The 18,281-nt window shown below is 43.3% G+C and overlaps 1 protein-coding gene and 1 long non-coding RNA gene across 7 annotated transcripts in view; one reads left to right on the forward strand and one right to left on the reverse strand.

Annotated features, from left to right (window-relative positions):
• Positions 1–9,429, reverse strand: part of LOC119476980 — a 25,804-nt gene extending 16,375 nt beyond the window's left edge. Inside the window, exon 1 of the long non-coding RNA XR_005204143.1 lies at positions 8,292–9,429. This is a non-coding gene — a long non-coding RNA (uncharacterized LOC119476980). The remainder of the gene's footprint in view (positions 1–8,291) is intronic.
• sash1a (SAM and SH3 domain containing 1a) overlaps positions 1–18,281 on the forward strand; it is a 187,723-nt gene that overhangs the window by 140,062 nt on the left and 29,380 nt on the right. For all 6 annotated transcript variants that reach the window (XM_037750709.1, XM_037750710.1, XM_037750712.1 and 3 more), the window contains exons 3-6: positions 10,269–10,319; positions 10,684–10,733; positions 17,437–17,477; positions 18,178–18,267. In XM_037750709.1, the coding sequence (XP_037606637.1) occupies positions 10,269–10,319; positions 10,684–10,733; positions 17,437–17,477; positions 18,178–18,267 (232 nt within the window). The remainder of the gene's footprint in view (positions 1–10,268; positions 10,320–10,683; positions 10,734–17,436; positions 17,478–18,177; positions 18,268–18,281) is intronic.

Raw genomic sequence — 18,281 nt, forward strand, 5'->3', positions numbered from 1 at the left:
AGTGCTATGCTAACTTCATAATTGCTCTATGACTTATTCATGGTGAATTTAATTGGTTTGAACCTTTAGAAAATGCCATTTGTGTTCATTTTTAAAACAATTAAATACAAAAAGTAGCCACTTTTCTGACTTAAGCTCTCTACAGCACAGATCTACGTGAAAGAAAAATGTCCAACTTGAATAAAATGAGGCAGTTTGGTGTCACACATATAATAATACTGCCTGACAATAATGATCCAGTTCTCCCTCCTCAGATTTAGCTCACGCTGATATCGCGTTACCTCAGCTTTTCTTATTTTAGCCCCCGTCCAAATTGTCTGTGCTCATATATTTTTGTCTGTCATTACTGGTTTTCCAGTTCAGTAGGAGGCCTCTTCTGCTCGGAGGCAGCCATGTGGCTTTGGTTGGGCTGACAGGTACGGCTCAGATGGATGGCTGATTTACTGTGCTCTTCTTTTTAATGACTGCCGGCAGACATCCTGTTCTCACAGCTTTCATGAGAGCGATTGAAAAGCATAAAAAAAAAAATCATAGCTCTGGATTTCGTTGATGCATTTCAGGTTTGATTGTAGGTTAAGCGTTCTCTCTGTGTGGGGGCGTTTGAGTTTACATTAATATAGATTAACCTCTGGCTGTTTTATTGTTTAAGAAGGTTTCATCCTGAGGAGATAAAACAGAGGAAGCAATCAGGGCAGATTTTTGCAGGCCGGGTGTTGAGAAGAAAGGAAAAAGAGCTGACTGGGCCCCGAGCCTGAAGCCCAGGACAGGAGGAGGATAAGGATGTGAGCAGAGGAAGACGAAGGGAGGAGGAAGAGGGGAATGAAGAGAAGGAGTGGAGAATGAGAGCGCCTGCAGCTGTCCCGCCACTCTGCAAAGTTTGGCAGCGAAATATAGGAGACGGGGAGAGAAAAAAAACATGAAGGAAGGAATATAGGTCAGACAACACCTTATTGAGAGCTTTCAAACGCGCAGTATCAACCTACGCTATATGGATTGAACTTTCAGTGCAGTCCTTATCTAAAATTAGGTTTGGGGAATATTCAAGTCTAGAGCAGCCGTTTCTACACCGAGGTTAAGAGTAGGTTGAGACAAAATTCCTCCTCTTAGGCAATATTTTTCCACTGGAGCAGTATCTGTAAAACTGGCATAAAAAAGTGAAATACATTGTGAAAGTAATACACAAGAGGAGACGTGGGAGGAAGACAGACAGAGCATGAGACACCAAGATGAAGTGAGAATAAGGGCTGCGGAATGGACACCCAGAGTAGCGATCTGTGGCTGTAAGCCAACGTCGCGCAGCCGCCTCCCTTTGGACCAATAGCAGATGGTTAGAGAAGGTCACAATGTCCAGGAGCCACGTTAATGGGGAGACATTTAGAAAGTTGCACTCCTGAGGGACTTGCCCTTTAGGGAAAGACCTGTCACTTGTAAAGGGTACAGGATGGTGGGTGACGCAATCACGTCTCCACAAGACCCACTCCCTCTCCACTCATTGTCTTTGTTTTTTTTTTCTACTCCAAATTTATAGGTCAGTGTTTTTCTATTTTTGGCGGGTGCCTCTAATCATCTCACGTCACTTTCAAAGTAACTGTTTGCGACAAGTCGCTCCAAATTGTGGGGCAAAGGTGACCCTAGCTTTGACCTCTCCTGGTCTTCACACTCAGACTACAAGAGGAGGCAGAAGTCAAGATAAAGGAGGTTTTGGATGAGGGCAAGCATGGTGTCATAAGAGAGGAGTCGGAGGATAACGTATGGTGACAGTCTGATTTAAAAGTCGACATACTTTGTCTGCTGACAACACGATTTGGCAATTTGCTTTAAAAAATCCCAACAAGAAAGCCCCAGCGTCTGTAGTTAAACTGTGGTCTGCATGGTGCCACCAAAGAGAAAGAAGAAGCAGTCTTATTGACTGTTTCTGTTCTCCAAAAACCGTCTCAATTTTGACTCGTAGGCCAAAAAAATGCACTAATCTTTTTTTAATGGGAACCTTTTGGTTTCTGTTTTGGCTCCATTCTTGAGAAATGTTCTTGCAACACTAACATTATTACAAAAAAATGTGTGGAACTTAACATTTCTGTTTGTTTTCACTTGCACAACGTGTCTGCCAGCTCTTAAGGGGGCCTCCCAATTAACAAAGTGTTGGCTGTCTGTTGTGGTGAAACACTATTAGGAGCTGATGATGGAGGCTCTCTCAGAGATGACTATCAATGTGCCCACTTCCTGTCTGGTTTCTGTTAGGTCGTTCCTCTGCATCTTCATGTTAGTTTTATTTGTAGCGGGGACACAAGGGGTTGAATAAACATCCCCCTTTGGGAATGTGACCTATGGATTAGAGCTAGCATGCACAGTTTCCCAGCGCTCCTATAGACAAAGACAGTTTGGATGGCCCTCACTGTTGGCATGCTGATTTGGTGATGCACAAGGCTTGTTAGTGGAAGTGATAGGAAGGATTGAAAGGGAGCAAAGAGTTCAGCAACTTTAACAAAATGTGTTGTTTGAACAGAAAGGTCAGGCCAGAGGGTGAAAGTAAAATGACTTTTAGAGCATTTACTGCTGTTTTTATATTGTTTTGCATTTATTGTATCTGCAATATTTGATATACAAACATGCAATTTACTAGAGGCGGGGGAAAAATTCATTACAGCATAGTGTCACGATATTTTGCGTGGCAATATTGTATAGATATATGGACGTCAAGTATCGATCTTTTATGATATAAACTATTAACATCTTAACAATCCGGCCACCAATCTGTCTTTCAGAGGCTGTACAGGCTCTGTCCTGAAGCTGAAGTAGGCGAGAATGGAGCAAATATGACTTAAAAAAAGTTATTTTTATAAAACGGTCGCTATATCCTGACAGTAGTGCATGAAACAGGTAACCTGGAAAAAAATCATGTGCCTCTGTGTCCTCCGGTGTCCAGTGAAAACTGCATCTTATTAGATAAAACTGATGTTGACAAACTGCATAATTTGCATTTGAAAAAAGGTAATAAATTGCAATACATCCTTTCACAATACTCGGCATATCGCAAAATGTTTCAATTGCAGTAAGATTGTATCGTGACATAAGTATCGTGGTAATATTATATCGTCTGGCCTCTGGTGATTCCCACTCCTACAATTCACCCTATCAACATCCACTGCAGAGCGCTATACATTTCAGATCAATCCTTTAAGCAGTCCTATGTTCTGGTCTGCTTATATAGTACAGTTAATTGTATAATCTTCTCTTCCACCTATTTTAGTTTAAGATGAGCTACTTGTCTTTTACAGATGGGTTTCGGGGGTATAAATATTGCCTTTTTCGTTTCACCCTGAAGCACTGTTTCCTTTTTTCGCTGCCTGTGGTTCACGTCAGTCAAAAACGCTATCTTAAAAATCAGGAAATGCGGGTCAGTGCTTCACTTTCACAAAGTTCAGAAAGAGAAGTGTTCAAATTTGATTAATAATAAATCTATGAAGACAAAGCTTTTTTTTTAATCAGGCCTGTATTTACTTTCTTTTGCAACACTGTAGTTGCTACTGAAGGTGAAAACATGCCAAAACATGGTGATGAGAAATCTCATAGGCGTGCGGAGACTGGTCGCTCGGGTGGAATATCGTGTATAGCCGTCGGAGGGAAACATCAAACTAGATTTGAGCATGTCTCTCAAACCACCGTGATGATGTACATCAAATATAAATCACGATGGATCACGTTGGAATTTGTGGTTGCGGGGCAAACATTTTAACACATTTCTACATGCTGTAAACCATAATGACACATTGCAACGGTATCTGTGGTAATGTCCTTGAGGGTAATTATAAAGTGGTGGATAAACAAGCAGGCCTTGAAGATTAAATCCTTTGATACTTTGGCCAAAACTCCTCCAGTCGTTGGTCTCACTGTTGACTTCATAATTGAAACACTTTTGACACAAAAGCGCCTCAGCTGGTGTCAGATTGATCTGCTTGCCTCAGGAATGCTCCGTAATGGTTTTCTAGCTGAGCAGCTTGACAGTCGGGGGTCAGGACTCAAGTACAGTCTTCTGTTTTGTTTTGCCATGAGGCCTGTGTGAAGTCGAATTCACACAAAGTGGGTCAGTTCAGCCGGGTTAAAACTACAGCGTGGAAGAAAGACAAACTGTCGTGAATCCTGCTGATTATTTGTCCTTTCTAGCTTCAGGTTTTTGCCCTAGAAGCGCAGCAACTCAACAGCGGCCTTTGTTGCTGTAAGATTACTTTCCAGTGATGTTGGCGTAGCTCCATTATTGCCATAACCCTCAGGGAAAGCATGTGGTATATTTGTAATTTATTGATGATGTGATTTCAACATTGGGATCGTGACTCTGTCACTGGAATTTGTAATAACTCTGGTATTTGTCTTGAAATACCAAAACAATGATGATCCTCATGGCTTAGGAATGCGCCGCACCGTAGAAGCACGCAGGCCTCTGCTGCAAGTATGCACATACACATACATACACATTCATACACTCAAAAGTCTTCTGGAAAGGAAGCACATATAGGAGTTGCTGAGTGTGTGTCTCATAAGTTAGTATGGCTGGGACGATACACCTGTCTCCCGATGCAATACTATTACCATACTTGGGTGCCGATTCTGTATGTATTACAATTTTTAAGTATTGCGATTCTACATGTATTCGTGAGTCAATATTACGATTTATTGCAATTTTTGTTAACTTTTTCAACACTAGACCATGGGGAAAAGATGAATCATACACTTCTAGGGACTTTTACTTTGGAAAATATCTAAATTAATACAATAAAAATGTTTGATTTTCAGATGTAGTTAGAGATGTCCTGAAGTTTTCCAGCAACCCGAAAAATCAAAGAATGAAGACATTTCCCTCCTAAATTAGTGGTATTTTCTTTTTAATTTATAAGGGGCATGTTATGTTTTATACTTCTGGTGAATATAATCCAATCAATTTGATTTCCATATATGTATTTTGTCTACGGTTTGTTTTGGTTGACAGATACAAGATAGAAATGACGTCACATTACTCTGACTACAACAATAAAAGCATTAACTTCCTTCTACCTCCATATAGACTCAAATGAAGCAAATATATTGATTCTGGCATTAAAAAAAAATCTATTTCAGAAACATAAAAAAAAAAATGTACATAGGTGAATTGTTTTTTTCCCACCCTTATAAATTAGTCCATGCATCAACTCAGAAGTGGCATGGCAGACTCTGGTTTATACTGCCCACTGAGAAAGTGTATTTCCTGCTTTTGTGCGTGTGTGTGTGTTTGTGTGTGCAGATCTTCCTGTTAGATCTCCCAAATGAGCCGGTTCTGCAGGTTTGCATCGCGCCATACTGGTCCCACCACTAACGTCATTTTGGTCTTGCACCAGGCTTTCCAGTTGGTCCCCGTGTCTCCACATGCACAGTCCTACCTAGCAACCTTCATACTCGCCCACCCAGACTTCCCCAACCGTGCCAGTTGGCGTACCTCCACTAAGCCACCTGGTCTCTCTAGTTTTTGCCGCATATCCGCTACTTTTTGCCTCTGAGGTTGGCAGTAACTCCGCTGTGGGAGCTCGTCGTGCCTTTCGGTGGGCTTTGCAGTCGTGTTTGGAACCGAACTGCTTCTATTTAACGCTGATCTGTATTTCTACCCTCTCCCTCTCATTAACAGAGTGTGCTTCTGCTGCTGTAGCAAAGCAGAGTTTAGCTGGAGTTTCTGGGTTAATGATGGAAAGCAACGTGGTGCTTGGAAACAGTCGCTTTACAGGAGCTTTTGATGCCTGTTTGCATGCGTGTGTGTGTATGCGTGTGTGTGTTTGTGTGGTGGGGTTGAGTTGTTTCAGATGCTACATTATCATCCCCCGTCTGCTGACATAGTGATCCTCATTAGCCGCAGCTCTTCCTCATACTGCTTTCGCTCTCTTTAATTTTAACTCAATTTCAGTCATCCTTTAGCAATCAGGGTCTTGCGTTCCCATCGTGCTTGCACATACACACACACACACACACACAGCGAATTGTGCACAAACAACCCTATGGCCATCTGGAGGGAAAAAACACACGCACGATCACACGCATACGTGTCAATTCGGGGTAAGTAGGGCAGTATCTCGAGTGATGCTGGTAAGTTCAAGTAAAGGATAGCGTGCCCCCTCTGGGAGTGTGTTGTGAGATCTAAGTCTCACATACAGATTAGATACCCCCTCAAAAACTGCACGAATTTGATATTCTCTTTGAGAATCTGTGTCAGTTACGCTCCACCGTTCACTTTTGCTTCTACATTAACGATGCAAAAGTCTGAGAGAAACCCGAAATTGAACCTTGGGAAGATTTTACACAAATCTTCTCTCCACGTCTCGTGCGCTGTGACAGAATTCATGTCACAGATCTGCACTTAAAGGCGAACGGGATGTAGGTTTTTGTTTGTTTTTCACGGATCTTCTCCTCATCTTTTCGCCCTTCTCGCCCCCTCCTTCCATGTCAGAGATGGCACGCACAGACGGGGCGTAAAGGGAAGCCGAGCAGGAACAGAGAGCTGCTTTGTATGTCTGTCTCTTAGGAGCTCTGTCTGTGGAGGTGGAGGCGAGTTGAGAAGTGTGTAGGTGCTCCTCGGTTTGGCTATCTGTCTAGGTTTATGTCTGTGGCTATGTCAGGGTTTGAGCCTGGCTGTGTATTTCATGTGTGGTCTGTTTACCAGGCAGCAAGCTGACAGTGTAATCTTACAACCAGTCGACACGGTGCCTGTAGTTATCCGTTGGCGAGACTGGCATATCTTTTCTGCCACTGCAGTCCGGAGAAACCATCAAAGAGGATGTGATAGGATCTGCTGCCTTTTTGTGAAAGAATCCGTGACTGTGTGCGTGCCCGTGAGCAACCACCTTGTTCCATCTTTATGTGGCTTTTTTCTGAATAATTCTGCACCATGCAGTTGTTTAAACAGAGCCGACTGCCAACGCTGTGCTTGTTTAAGTGATGCATGTGTTGTTTCTTTGTCTCACATAAGCTCTCCCACTGCAAGAAAAAGGATTTTCCCTGTGTGCAGCCTGGCAATGCAATGAGACCAACCCCTGTACCTCTGCACTGTAGGTCTGGTAGATGAGGTTTTTATGACCTTAGACAGCTACCTGCTCTCTGACTTATGGGACTCACCATGCTCCCCGGGAAGGACAAATAGTTTCCTAGCTTTTTCCGACATTACTGGATTTACTTTCCAAAGAAACGTCCGGACCCGTGCCTCTGTCTGCTTGAGCACTGTAACAGACAAACAAGGCAAATAGGCTAGGAGGACTTGTAGTCAGATAAAGCCAGCCAGACTGTCTCACTAACATCTTGACTGTCTGCCTTCAGTTGATAACAGTTGGGGATAAGTGTAGGGTTCAGGCTCATTTTGAGGCTTCAGCAGTCTCCTGCTCCATATGACCTGCAGGCTACAGGCTCTTAAAGAGCTCTTAAAGGAGGTTATGTCACTTCCAAGTCCTTTTAATTATTAGCCACTCTCTGACTCACACTTAGAGGCTGAGGGTGTGTGTCCTAAGCCCAGGGAAAGACGGTTAAACTGCAGGTCACTGTGATTAGGAAGCATGACGGACCAAGTGAAGGAAGTGATCTGGCTTCGGCTTCCTGTGACTCTTATCCTACAATCTAATATCTGGGTGTGGAGATAGAGAATGATGCGTATTTCTCCGAAACAACTCATTTCCTATTCCTGCTCTCCATTCGGGAAACTCCAGATTCAATTTGTCTTTTCTTTGTGGCAGCGGCGACGGCAATTGCCATTTAATGATTTTAGGGAGCTGGCAATTCTCAACCTACTTGGCTGATGTCAACTCCTTTATCCAAGCATGGTGATGCTCTAGTAAGATAACTTGTTACTTTGGCTGTCGAGCCGGAACACCAGCATTTAAACTCTGTCCTTTCTGTACAAGATGAGGAAATGCACTAAAACTTTGACCGTAAGCTGATATGACAGAAAGCATTGCCATGCATTCCAGTAGTCTTCAGCCTTGACAGAAAAGACATGCCTTTGAGAGACATGTTCTCGTCTGATAGTAATAACACTTAAGCTAAGTTCACACTACAAGACTTTCAAAGTTGTCAGATGGCTGTACTGTTCACACTACACAACTACATGACTGACAGGGGGTCACACACTACAAGATCTTTCACCAGGAGGAATCCTTGATGAGGTCTCCAAACCGAGACGTTTTGTCACAAAAACAGTATAGCCTGTTTCCACATGTCTATTTTACTGTTTATTCCTCGAGGTGCAACAACAACTTTGCTCCGTGCTGCAAATGCAACACATACAGTACCCCAGGTTTCCCCTCAACCCGTGTCTTGCGCTCTCATTGGCTGTAGCTCGTGGCCGGAGTCCCCGACAGGTCCAAATATTTAGCATCCTAGATATCTGGAGTGTGTCTTCGAGGCATCGGCGAGTGCGGCGAACCTCTCGGCAGTTCACACATGACAATCGGATCTTCAGAAACTGTCAGGGAGCTGAAAATCAGGGCTAAAGTCGTGTAGTGTGAACTAGCTGTTAGGGGATTACCAGAGGGAGTTTTTTGTAAATTTTCAAGTTTAGCAATTTTCCCACAGAGGAACAAGATTTGTACAAAAATAGAAATGGAAAGTAGAAACAGGAACTTGTCTTAGGTTATGTTTCTTCTTCTCATTGGGACCTGATGGATGCAGCAATACCATGACGTTGACATTTCCTCAAAAATGGCCCAAAATAAATTATTTGAAAGCAAAGAGGTCATCACAAAGAGCTATCCTTAATATAACTTTTACTAAATCACCTCTGTAAGCTCATTCCCATGCCGTCTACATACTCTAAATAAGACTTTATTCTTAGTCTACATAATATTCTCAAGCCTGCCCCATGTATGCATCACTATTTCCACAAATACTTTTCAATTTATGTGCTTTCATTTTGCCTCCTTATGGTAATTAAGCATAACTGAAGCAATGAATAGGGGCTTGGTTATCGTTGGTTACTCTCATAGCTCATGCCAGAGGGATTAAAGGCACATGGAGAGCAAAGCCGCATATTTATCATTGTGCACCGAGCAAGAAAAATGACCACTAGAAATTAACAATGTTGACATGATGGTAACCTCAAGGCTAGAGGGGCAATCCCTGGAAAACATTTTGAAAATCTGTTCACTACCCTTAGGCAAAGTGCTGACCCCATCTGTTTCTGCGATGCTTAATATTCCACAGTACAGTAAGACCGTGTTAGCACAGGGCGAGTGTGAGCACAGGGAGTTGGGTAAGCTCCTCCACGAGAGTTTAAAAGCACACAAGAAACACACGACCGAGAAAGTATGCACTCGACCGATCCCTCAAGGCTGTTCACGGGCTTTAAATAATCACATGCAGCAGGTTGAAATCGAAGCTGCAGGCCTGTTGTGATTGCGCAAACCGTGTGTCTGTCTGGAGAAGCGTTTGGTGTTGAGGCACATCTGTATCTGGATATGCCATGAGGAGGACACCTGCTTTAGATATTATGCAAGCATCGGCGATGTGTAATAGTGAAAACAGCCCTCACAGACATCGCGGGCTGGAGAAGCTCAGCAACATTGTGTAAGAAAAGAGAGGTTAAAAATGGTGCTGTTTTCCACTGCTTGTGTACGGGACATTCTTTTTATAGTTTGTCCCGTAAATCCATGGCCAACGTCTGGATATCTGTTTTCAATATACTGCATAAACCAGTTTGACCTTGTGTGCTGCCATTTCATTCAGTCCAACTTGGAATATTCCAAAAATTTGAGGCAACCCAGCAGGTGTTGTTTTGTGTAGAGGGAGGTGCACCCTAACGTCATTGTAATCACACTATGGAATTCATGTAGTCAGTAACGTTGGTGCTTTTGTGATCTCTTGTCCTGCTGGGGAAGCCAACACTTCACTCAGCTCCACCACCGCCCAATGGTATTCAATAACAATCAGAACGTGTATTGCAGGTTTATCTGAAGCGAGACTTGACATGTTGAGCCGTCTATGACTGGCTGGGTCGCTGGTGTGCACACACGTGCTAGTGTTTGTTTTCACTGACATGCAGGTGTGTCTACATGAACCTGAACCAAAGAACGTCTTTCCCACATGAGGGCGTTGTTCAACACGCCATCCACTGTTTCTGTAGTCAACTGACCTTTCTCCTCCATATACAGATCTTGTGTTTTTCCTTTCTAATCTTTATTCTGTGCTCACAGTTCATATGTTATTAAGGGATTGATCCTTGACACTGGCATTTGACCTCTTTTCTTCTCCCTTTTGCTTTTTTTTTTCAGGAGAAACAGGATACAAGCAGCACATCCCTGCAGCTCCGCACTGAGATCCAGGTAAGCAGAGGCACTATGTGCGCAAAACATAAGCTTAAAGGCTGTTCTTTTTGTCGTAAATATTACGCGGTGAAAAAACGCTGCAATTCTTTCCAGAACGAGGTTGATTTTCTGAGCTTTTGCACCATGAATAAAGGCATCAACCATTCACGTTTTGCGGAACCGGTTTAGTTGCGCCTGTATTTATGAAACAACAACACAGAGGCTTTGTAGTCCGAACCAAGACGGCAAACTTTATTATTCTTTTCAACCTTGACAAAGGTAGAGCAAGTCAGCTCCACTCCTTCCCTTCTTACCTGTCACAATAAAAGCCCTACACATATCATAGCGCCAATCTGACGCCTGTCTCCTTCTCTCTCCTCAGGAATCATTAGGCTTCAGCAGTGAGGTGTCCACTCCAGAAACAGACAGAAAGTAAGTTTTTTTTTTCTCCCCCCCCCCTCTACGTTAATCACTGTAACATGTGACCGGAGCCGGCGTGGAACCATGAAACACGCTTGGATTGAAATGTGTGTCTGTTGCATGTCAAAACAATGTGCAACGAAGCCTGCGTCTGGATCGCATCAGACCGTACATGCCTGCACACATAATCATGGATCACACTTGGCCTTTCTGCATGTCCGCAGCTAAAGATGGAGAGCCGAGTGGAAATGCACGCATCACCTCCATATGCGGCTCATGTGATTGATAGATCTCTTATGTGACGGCTTGTGCGAAAGGTCTCTGACCTTGCATAGGAGGTCAGCTCCTCAGGTGGTAAACTCTTCATGGATGAGTGTGTGATCCTAAACATTGAAATGCTTATAATGATGAAATATATCACTATTAGATAAAACCACCTAATTAACATGAAGATTTTTAAGTGAGGATTAATGAAATCGACCCTCCGTATTGATAGACATCACACATACGACCCATAGTCGGTCCTCTGGTCACATCCCAGCTGTGGTTAAAGGAAAACCACTGACTGCTTCCTTCGGCTGACCTGCTCAGTCTAGCAGCCATTCTCTGTTCTTGTGCTTCCTTCCTGCCTTTGTGTCCAGCAGGGGAGAGGGTTGGGGGGGAGACAGAGAGGGGCGATGGCCAAATGATTACAGCAAAGGAGTACGAATGAAAGAGCAGGATGGAACCAGGCATGGGTGGGGTTCCTTTTCACTGGTTCCTGTAACACAAAGTGTGTGTGTGTTCATTTCTGCACGCTGCTGTATATTGTGTCTATGACATTTCTCCACCATAGCCCACCATGAGATCACTGCTATACACTGTTATACACATTTAAAGCAAAATGGCTCTCTAAATGCCCCGCTGTCAAACAGAATTAAATGAAAGGCCCTGGGTTTGTTTGACGTCTGTTAAACGAGACTTAAGGTCAAGAAAATATTCAAATGTCTCCTCGCAACAAGATGACTAATGGAGATTTTCGATACAGACTAACAACAATGAACTTTACGTTTTGGCTAGGGATGCACCGATCTGACTTTTTCAGTCCCGATACTGATCGCGATAACTGGGCTGTCGGTCGATACCGAGTACCGATCCGATACCAGTGTTTAAGTAATAAGCTGTATGCCTCACAGTGTGGAAGTGACTGGGATCATACTTTTATGTATAAGGAAACATCAAGCTTGACTCAAACATTACTTTTCTAACTTTGTAAAACAAAATGTAACAAATAAATACATAGATACAAATTTAGTGAACTGTTCTTTATTATTAAAATAATAAATTGTACACCAACAACTTGGTAAAAAAATCTTCAAAATTAAAATTACAATTCAAGTGTAAATGTTTTTAATGCAGCAACAAATTGGTTCAAACTTAAAAGGGAATTAAAATTCCAGTATATAGTATAGTATATAAACATACCTTACGTTACCGATATCCGATCCATCTACTTGAGTCAGCACCGGCCAGATAGCTGATCCGGTATCGGCACATCCCTAGTTTTGGCCTGTAACTTTTGAACCGTAACTCTCAAACTTAACACAAAACAAAACACGCTCATTTCCATCTACACTGATTTTCCAACATTTTGAATTTTGTCCAATTCTGCTTCTTTTTTGCTACTCCTACAAATTTTCAGCAATCATAACCAAATTTGGTACAGAACATTTCTGGACAAAGCCGGAATTTTTTTGGGATTGTTTATGTTCCATACAGTTTTGCTATAGCTATGTATAGATATGATGTCTAAGTGACACATTTGGTGGCATTTGGCCAATAGGTGGAGCTGTAGAAGCATCATCTAACTATAAAGGAAGGAATCTCTGTGTATGTATGACTGCCCTTCACATATCTGGAGAACCGTTCATCCACCCAACTTCACACTCTGCGGGTACAAGCAGCCATATCGCGGTTCTCGACAACGCTGCAAGTAGCACTTTTTGGGGGTCAAGCAATCGTCCCAATCGTTCTGGACGGGCACGCGCTCCGAACGAGCTCTGGCAGAGATGAGTGGAGGGATAGATTAGTGCAGGAATTGGGAGCCCCAGTCAAACCCCGACAACATGTTTGCCAAGGCCAAAGGTTAAATAAATCTTAGTGTGAATCAGAAACTGTCTCCTTTATCTCCATTTTTTGGGTGTTTGTTCGTGTCCATCACCCCTGCCTGACCCCCCAGTGGAATTGTCATGTTCACGTGACGACCACGTGCGGCAGAGGAAGCGCATACCACAGACATGATCTCTTCTCCCATGGCTGTATACGTTGCACAGACAAATGCTGAGGATGATGGGAACCAGATGCCAAATTTTTGGAATGACGTCTCCCTGCTGTTCGAGCGAGACCCACAAAGAGCCCCTAACTTCTTCCTGTCAGCCTGGTTTCTTTCTGTCCTCCGTGCCTCACAGGCTACCTCTCTCATAAACATTCAGACCCTGTCTCACCTTGAGTCTTCAGTTCATCTCTAATGAAACTGCTCCACATTCACCTGTCTCTTCACCTCCTGTCATTTCCACTCTTTCTTCCATTTATTTATCTTCCTACAAAGGCCCAGACTACATTTCTGGTGTGAAAGTTAGAACTTTTTTGGATCTAATTAATCTCGTTTTTATGCTGGAGGACAAAATGTCCCCCATCCAAAGCCTCAGAAACCTTTCTCTGCCAGCCCCTCTCCTCTCTGTTCTCTATTACATTGCCTATTGTCCACTCTCCACTGTGGTGAATGGGTTTCAGGTAGAGTGATTTATCATGCGGCAGGCAGGGTGATAGACAAGCCCCCTCCATTCCTCGCGACACATTCCTCGCCGCCTCACAAGAGGCGCGCTCACACGGGCGGACACGGATACCCCCATCATCACCTCGCTGCAGGACAATAGCACCCAGAGGAGATTACCCAGACTTCATCTCTTGGGCTGCGTCACCCCTTCTGTCTGTGCGTCTCCTTGTCACTTTGTTGGCAGGAGGTGGGCACAGCTCCCATGATGCCTGGTATGCAAGTGGCGGCGATAGAGTGCACTCAGAAGGCTGGAGGGGTTCAAGCTTCCTGTTTTTGAAAGGTGATTGATTGGTGGGTATTGTTGCAGCGAGCTTATCAGAGAAGTTAACAGCAGAGGTAAATGGATCTTGATGAAAGCATACGTGTGCATGTTGATTATTGGCTCTAACGGGGGTTGTAAGAACGCACAGTTCGAGGCAGTTGGAAGCCCAGCTTATGCAACTAATAATCAGATGGAAATGTAAGCTGTGCCATGTGAAGAACAACAGTACCATGTTGGAAAACTAAAGTACCTTGTCAGCGTATTTACCACTTGTGGCTGAGTGTCGCAGCCCTCATGGAACTGTTATTTGCCTCTGAGAGTGGAGCACAGGAGGCAGGGAAATACATGCACAAGCACAAAACCGTGCAGTTTTTCAATTGTGTGTATGATTTATTTAATTTCCCTTCCATATGATCTTCCGTCTACCCCTTCCATGTGACCCCCTGACCTCTTCCGTGACCCCCGAAGAGGTCATCCCTCTGCTCTTCCTGTGGACACTGCGACTGTCGCACGGGGTCGCTGCCTTTCATTGTCTCCACCAGAACACCGGAGATCACCTCGCTCCAGGTGGCCACCCCCGTAGTCCTCAAACACACAGAACACGTGTGCAATGTTGTGATTTATGCACACAGCTGTGTGTCCAAATCTGGTTCTGTGCTGCTTTATCATCTCTCCTGGACAGCAGCTCTGTCAAACAGGATGCTAAACCTGTGATTCATACTGCATCGTATGACGGCTCCCTACGCAGCATCACTTATTCAATCATCCTGATGTTGATCTCTTATTTTTTACGTGCAGAAGTGTTGTTTTTAACACACCTACAGTACAGCTAAGGCTGGGCGATATGGCTTCTAAATAAGATCTTGATATTTTTAGTCTATATATATATATATATATACTAATCTGAACACTTTGAGGTGGTGTAAAATCATATTGAAGTCAGATCGGTCTTTAGAAATGTATTTCTTATTAAGTTTTACTAATAATTCACACCATTGGAATTCAAATTTTCTCTGAAATACAGTTTCCAGGTGGTAGTTTATTAAATTATCACTAATTGTATTTATTATTTAATATTTATCTATTATGTTTTATTTATTTATTATTGACTGACTGACTTCCTATCACATTCACCGGAGGATCACTTTTATTCTGAAATCAGTTTTTGCTGGATTTTATTACGAAGCCAGTTCTTACAGGCTCTTACCGTAACGCCTAGTATAAACACCGACTGCAAAACAATGTGGGGGATAGTTTGATCGTCTTTTTTGAAGCGGAGGCTGGCATCTTCCATCACCTTTTTCCGACCTCGACACGTATAAACTCGCTTCGCGCTTCACTTCTTTCGCTCTCTCCAGGCTCTTTCCAAGTTTCCTGCTTTCCTTCAGATACAAAAACATACACCCCGTACGCACATCCATGCTCATACGCCGCACACACACTCGCCCAGGAGAGTGGGAGACAGCCGTGAGAGAAGGGAAACGCTAAAGCAAGTCTTAATATTTGTACTCGATGTTCGCAAAATAGTCATTTACTACATCCCATGTAGAACAAGCCGCAATACATTGAGTATATCCGACATATAAGTGGAGCCTCGTACTATAACATGGACATCAAGCTTGCAATTCACCCATAGCTCCAATAGCATTAGCTCATGTTATTGTGACACAATGCAGAGGTATCATTAAAATAAACTTTCACCTATCCTACATAGGTTCAGCCAAAGTTAAGATACTGTACTTAATAGTATGCCGAAAGAAAGAAAGAAAGTTGGCTTCTTATGCTAATGAGATCAAAAGCAGTTAAATGTGCCCTACTCAATGTAAAGAGCATAAATTGAAATAGAAAGGCATGCCAAAGATTTAAGGTTAAACCAATTAAGTTGCCTAGCCACACAATGCCGGACTGACACCTTCCTCTGAGAGACGTCAGGCTCGTGAGCGCGCGGATGCGAGTGTGTGTGAGTGCGTGCATGTGTGAGGTTAATTTATAGAGCGTGGAGGAGGGAGGGAGGAGGGAGGGAGAGGATGGGGGGTGCATCGCTGCCACAGAAAAGCCTCTATTGAGTGAGTTCTATTAGCATTAGCTTTGGCCCTAGCCTATCTGAGAGGGGGGGGTGGGTGAACAGAGGGGCAAACCATACAGGCCTCCATTCAATTAGCATCTCATTATGTTGCCATGGCAGCCGGGGCTTTAAGCCACGTGAAGATTTCCCATTGCACCAAGAGAGGGGCTGCCATGTCTCAACAAACATATGAACACACACACACACACACACACACACACACACACACAGACAGATGCAGCCACTGGAGAGTGGAAGTGACCTGTTCGTCTTGTTTTGATCCTGTCACACACTCTCACATTGCTTCACTGGCACAGCCACCTGTCTCTCTCTGCACGGCTCAGCAGCTGCCCGTGTGAACCGGGTGTGTGTGGATGTGTGAAAGTAAGAGGGAGTAAAAAAGAGTGAGCCAGTTCTGCCTTTAGTGGAGAGATTTACTTAATAGGTCTCTGAGGATCTCAACTAGACAAATATGTCTTATCGCTCCTTTTTCCCCCTTATGATTTATTCCCTTTTAATTGAAAGAACGGAAAAGCTTACAGTGTGCAGCCGCCGCCGCCATCACACCATCACACACACACATAAACACACCTGTAGGGCGTTATCCACCGACATAATCCGCCCTGAAGCTTCACTCCCTCGTACTCAGCCCACTTAGCTCAATCTGAAAACAAAGTCTCTCCTTCTGTGAAGTTTCCAGCAGCTACTTTGAACATGAACCGCCGAAGCTCACCACCCACCTTTTTTATATAATGGATACAGAAATAGATTGCCGTTGATGTGGTTTCTGGTGTCCTCCAGAACAAGGGAGAGTCAGCCGCGGCCTCACATGCTGCTGGACTTGCTAGATAGAACGTTGGGTGAGGCTGCTCATACATGACTTTTTGATTGGAGTGCAGTCCATGTGACACACATTGAGTTATGTTTTCCCTGTTAGTACTGGTTATTTAGGAACGTTTAGGGACATATCAGAAGTTTTTTTTTTTTTTACTCAGTTATTTTCCATCTCTTATGCCCTCTCTTCTTCCCTCTGTCTTCCTCGTGACTGTCTCTCCTGTGGAGGGAAGTGGAAACACAAACAGGCTGAGTCTGCCCTGTGGTTTCTCCTCCTCCTCCTCCTCCTCCTCCCCTATCCCTCTCTCTCTTCCATACTTTCCCCTCTTCCCTTTCACATGCTCTCACCCTGTCTTTTTCTCCATCTTGTTGACCTTCCTCCGTTCTTCACTGCTCCTTAAACACTTTGTAGTACCGCCGTCTTCATCTGACCCTCTTGTTTTTTCGCGACAGGGGTGTCATTGTCTACATCCTCTCCTCCACCTTCTCCCTCTCAAGCCTCAGGAGCCTGGCTGCTTTTGCTGTCACATAAGTACCACCACTGACCCCAAGTGGCGGACAGACAGAACTGCAGAGCCCTCAGTGCCAAAAACGAACACTTGCAAACACAGTTACGGTGTTTTTGATGTACTGTGGTCGACAGAGACTGGAGACTTTATGATAGGGCGTGGGAGTAAGAAGAAAGAAGATGTATTTTTCTAATGTTGATTCTTTTTGTCTTTACTCTTTTTCCTCCCAGAATGCCCCTGACCAAATCCAGCTCTGAAGATGGATCTGGAGGTAAATTGAGATGCATTTTCACGTTTGTCTATTGCTGCCCTAATATGTTTCCCTTTTAAGGATTAGCTTAAAATGTATTGATCCTTGGAGTGAGATTGAAAGATAGGAATAACCAGACAGACATATTTGTGTAAGGGTCATACTTAACTGTTGCAAGGAATAGAGTCTATATTAGGGCTGTGTATTGGAAAGAATCTGGCGATACGGTCCGTATCGTGATACAGTGGTTACGATTCGATATATTGTGATACTGTAAGCAAGGCGATACATTGCTATTTTTTAAATCAAATTTTAGGAAAGCTGTCTGAACACACCACCATATACATAAAATCTGAGTAAAAAAAGTAAAAAAAATTATGCAGTCAGAACAGTCACACAGCCCCTTTAACATCCAACATCATAACAGTACTTTTTGTGCAATCTGAGCAAAGGAATTATCATTAAAAAAATAAAATAAAAGGGCTTGCAGGACTCTTTAGGTAAACAAATTAAGTAAAAAAAACAAGTAAAATACAGTGAAACATACTCTATATATAAAACTATTAATTAAAAATGTATTGTGTTTTTGAGAATCGATACAGTATCACCAAACAAACATAATATTGTGATATTCAAGCGTATCGATATCTTCTTACATCCATGGTCTATATACCAATGCAAATATTTACACCCTGAATATTGAACCTGCCTTCCCCTTCAGGTAAATGGGACAATAAGAAGAAGAACAAATCTTTTTGGCAGAACTTCCGCAAATCTCAGCACAAACCAGTCATGCGACAGACATCCAAAGGTTTGTGTGGCTTT

Source organism: Sebastes umbrosus, chromosome 18 (assembly GCF_015220745.1).
Source record: "Sebastes umbrosus isolate fSebUmb1 chromosome 18, fSebUmb1.pri, whole genome shotgun sequence".
NCBI lineage: Eukaryota > Metazoa > Chordata > Actinopteri > Perciformes > Sebastidae > Sebastes > Sebastes umbrosus.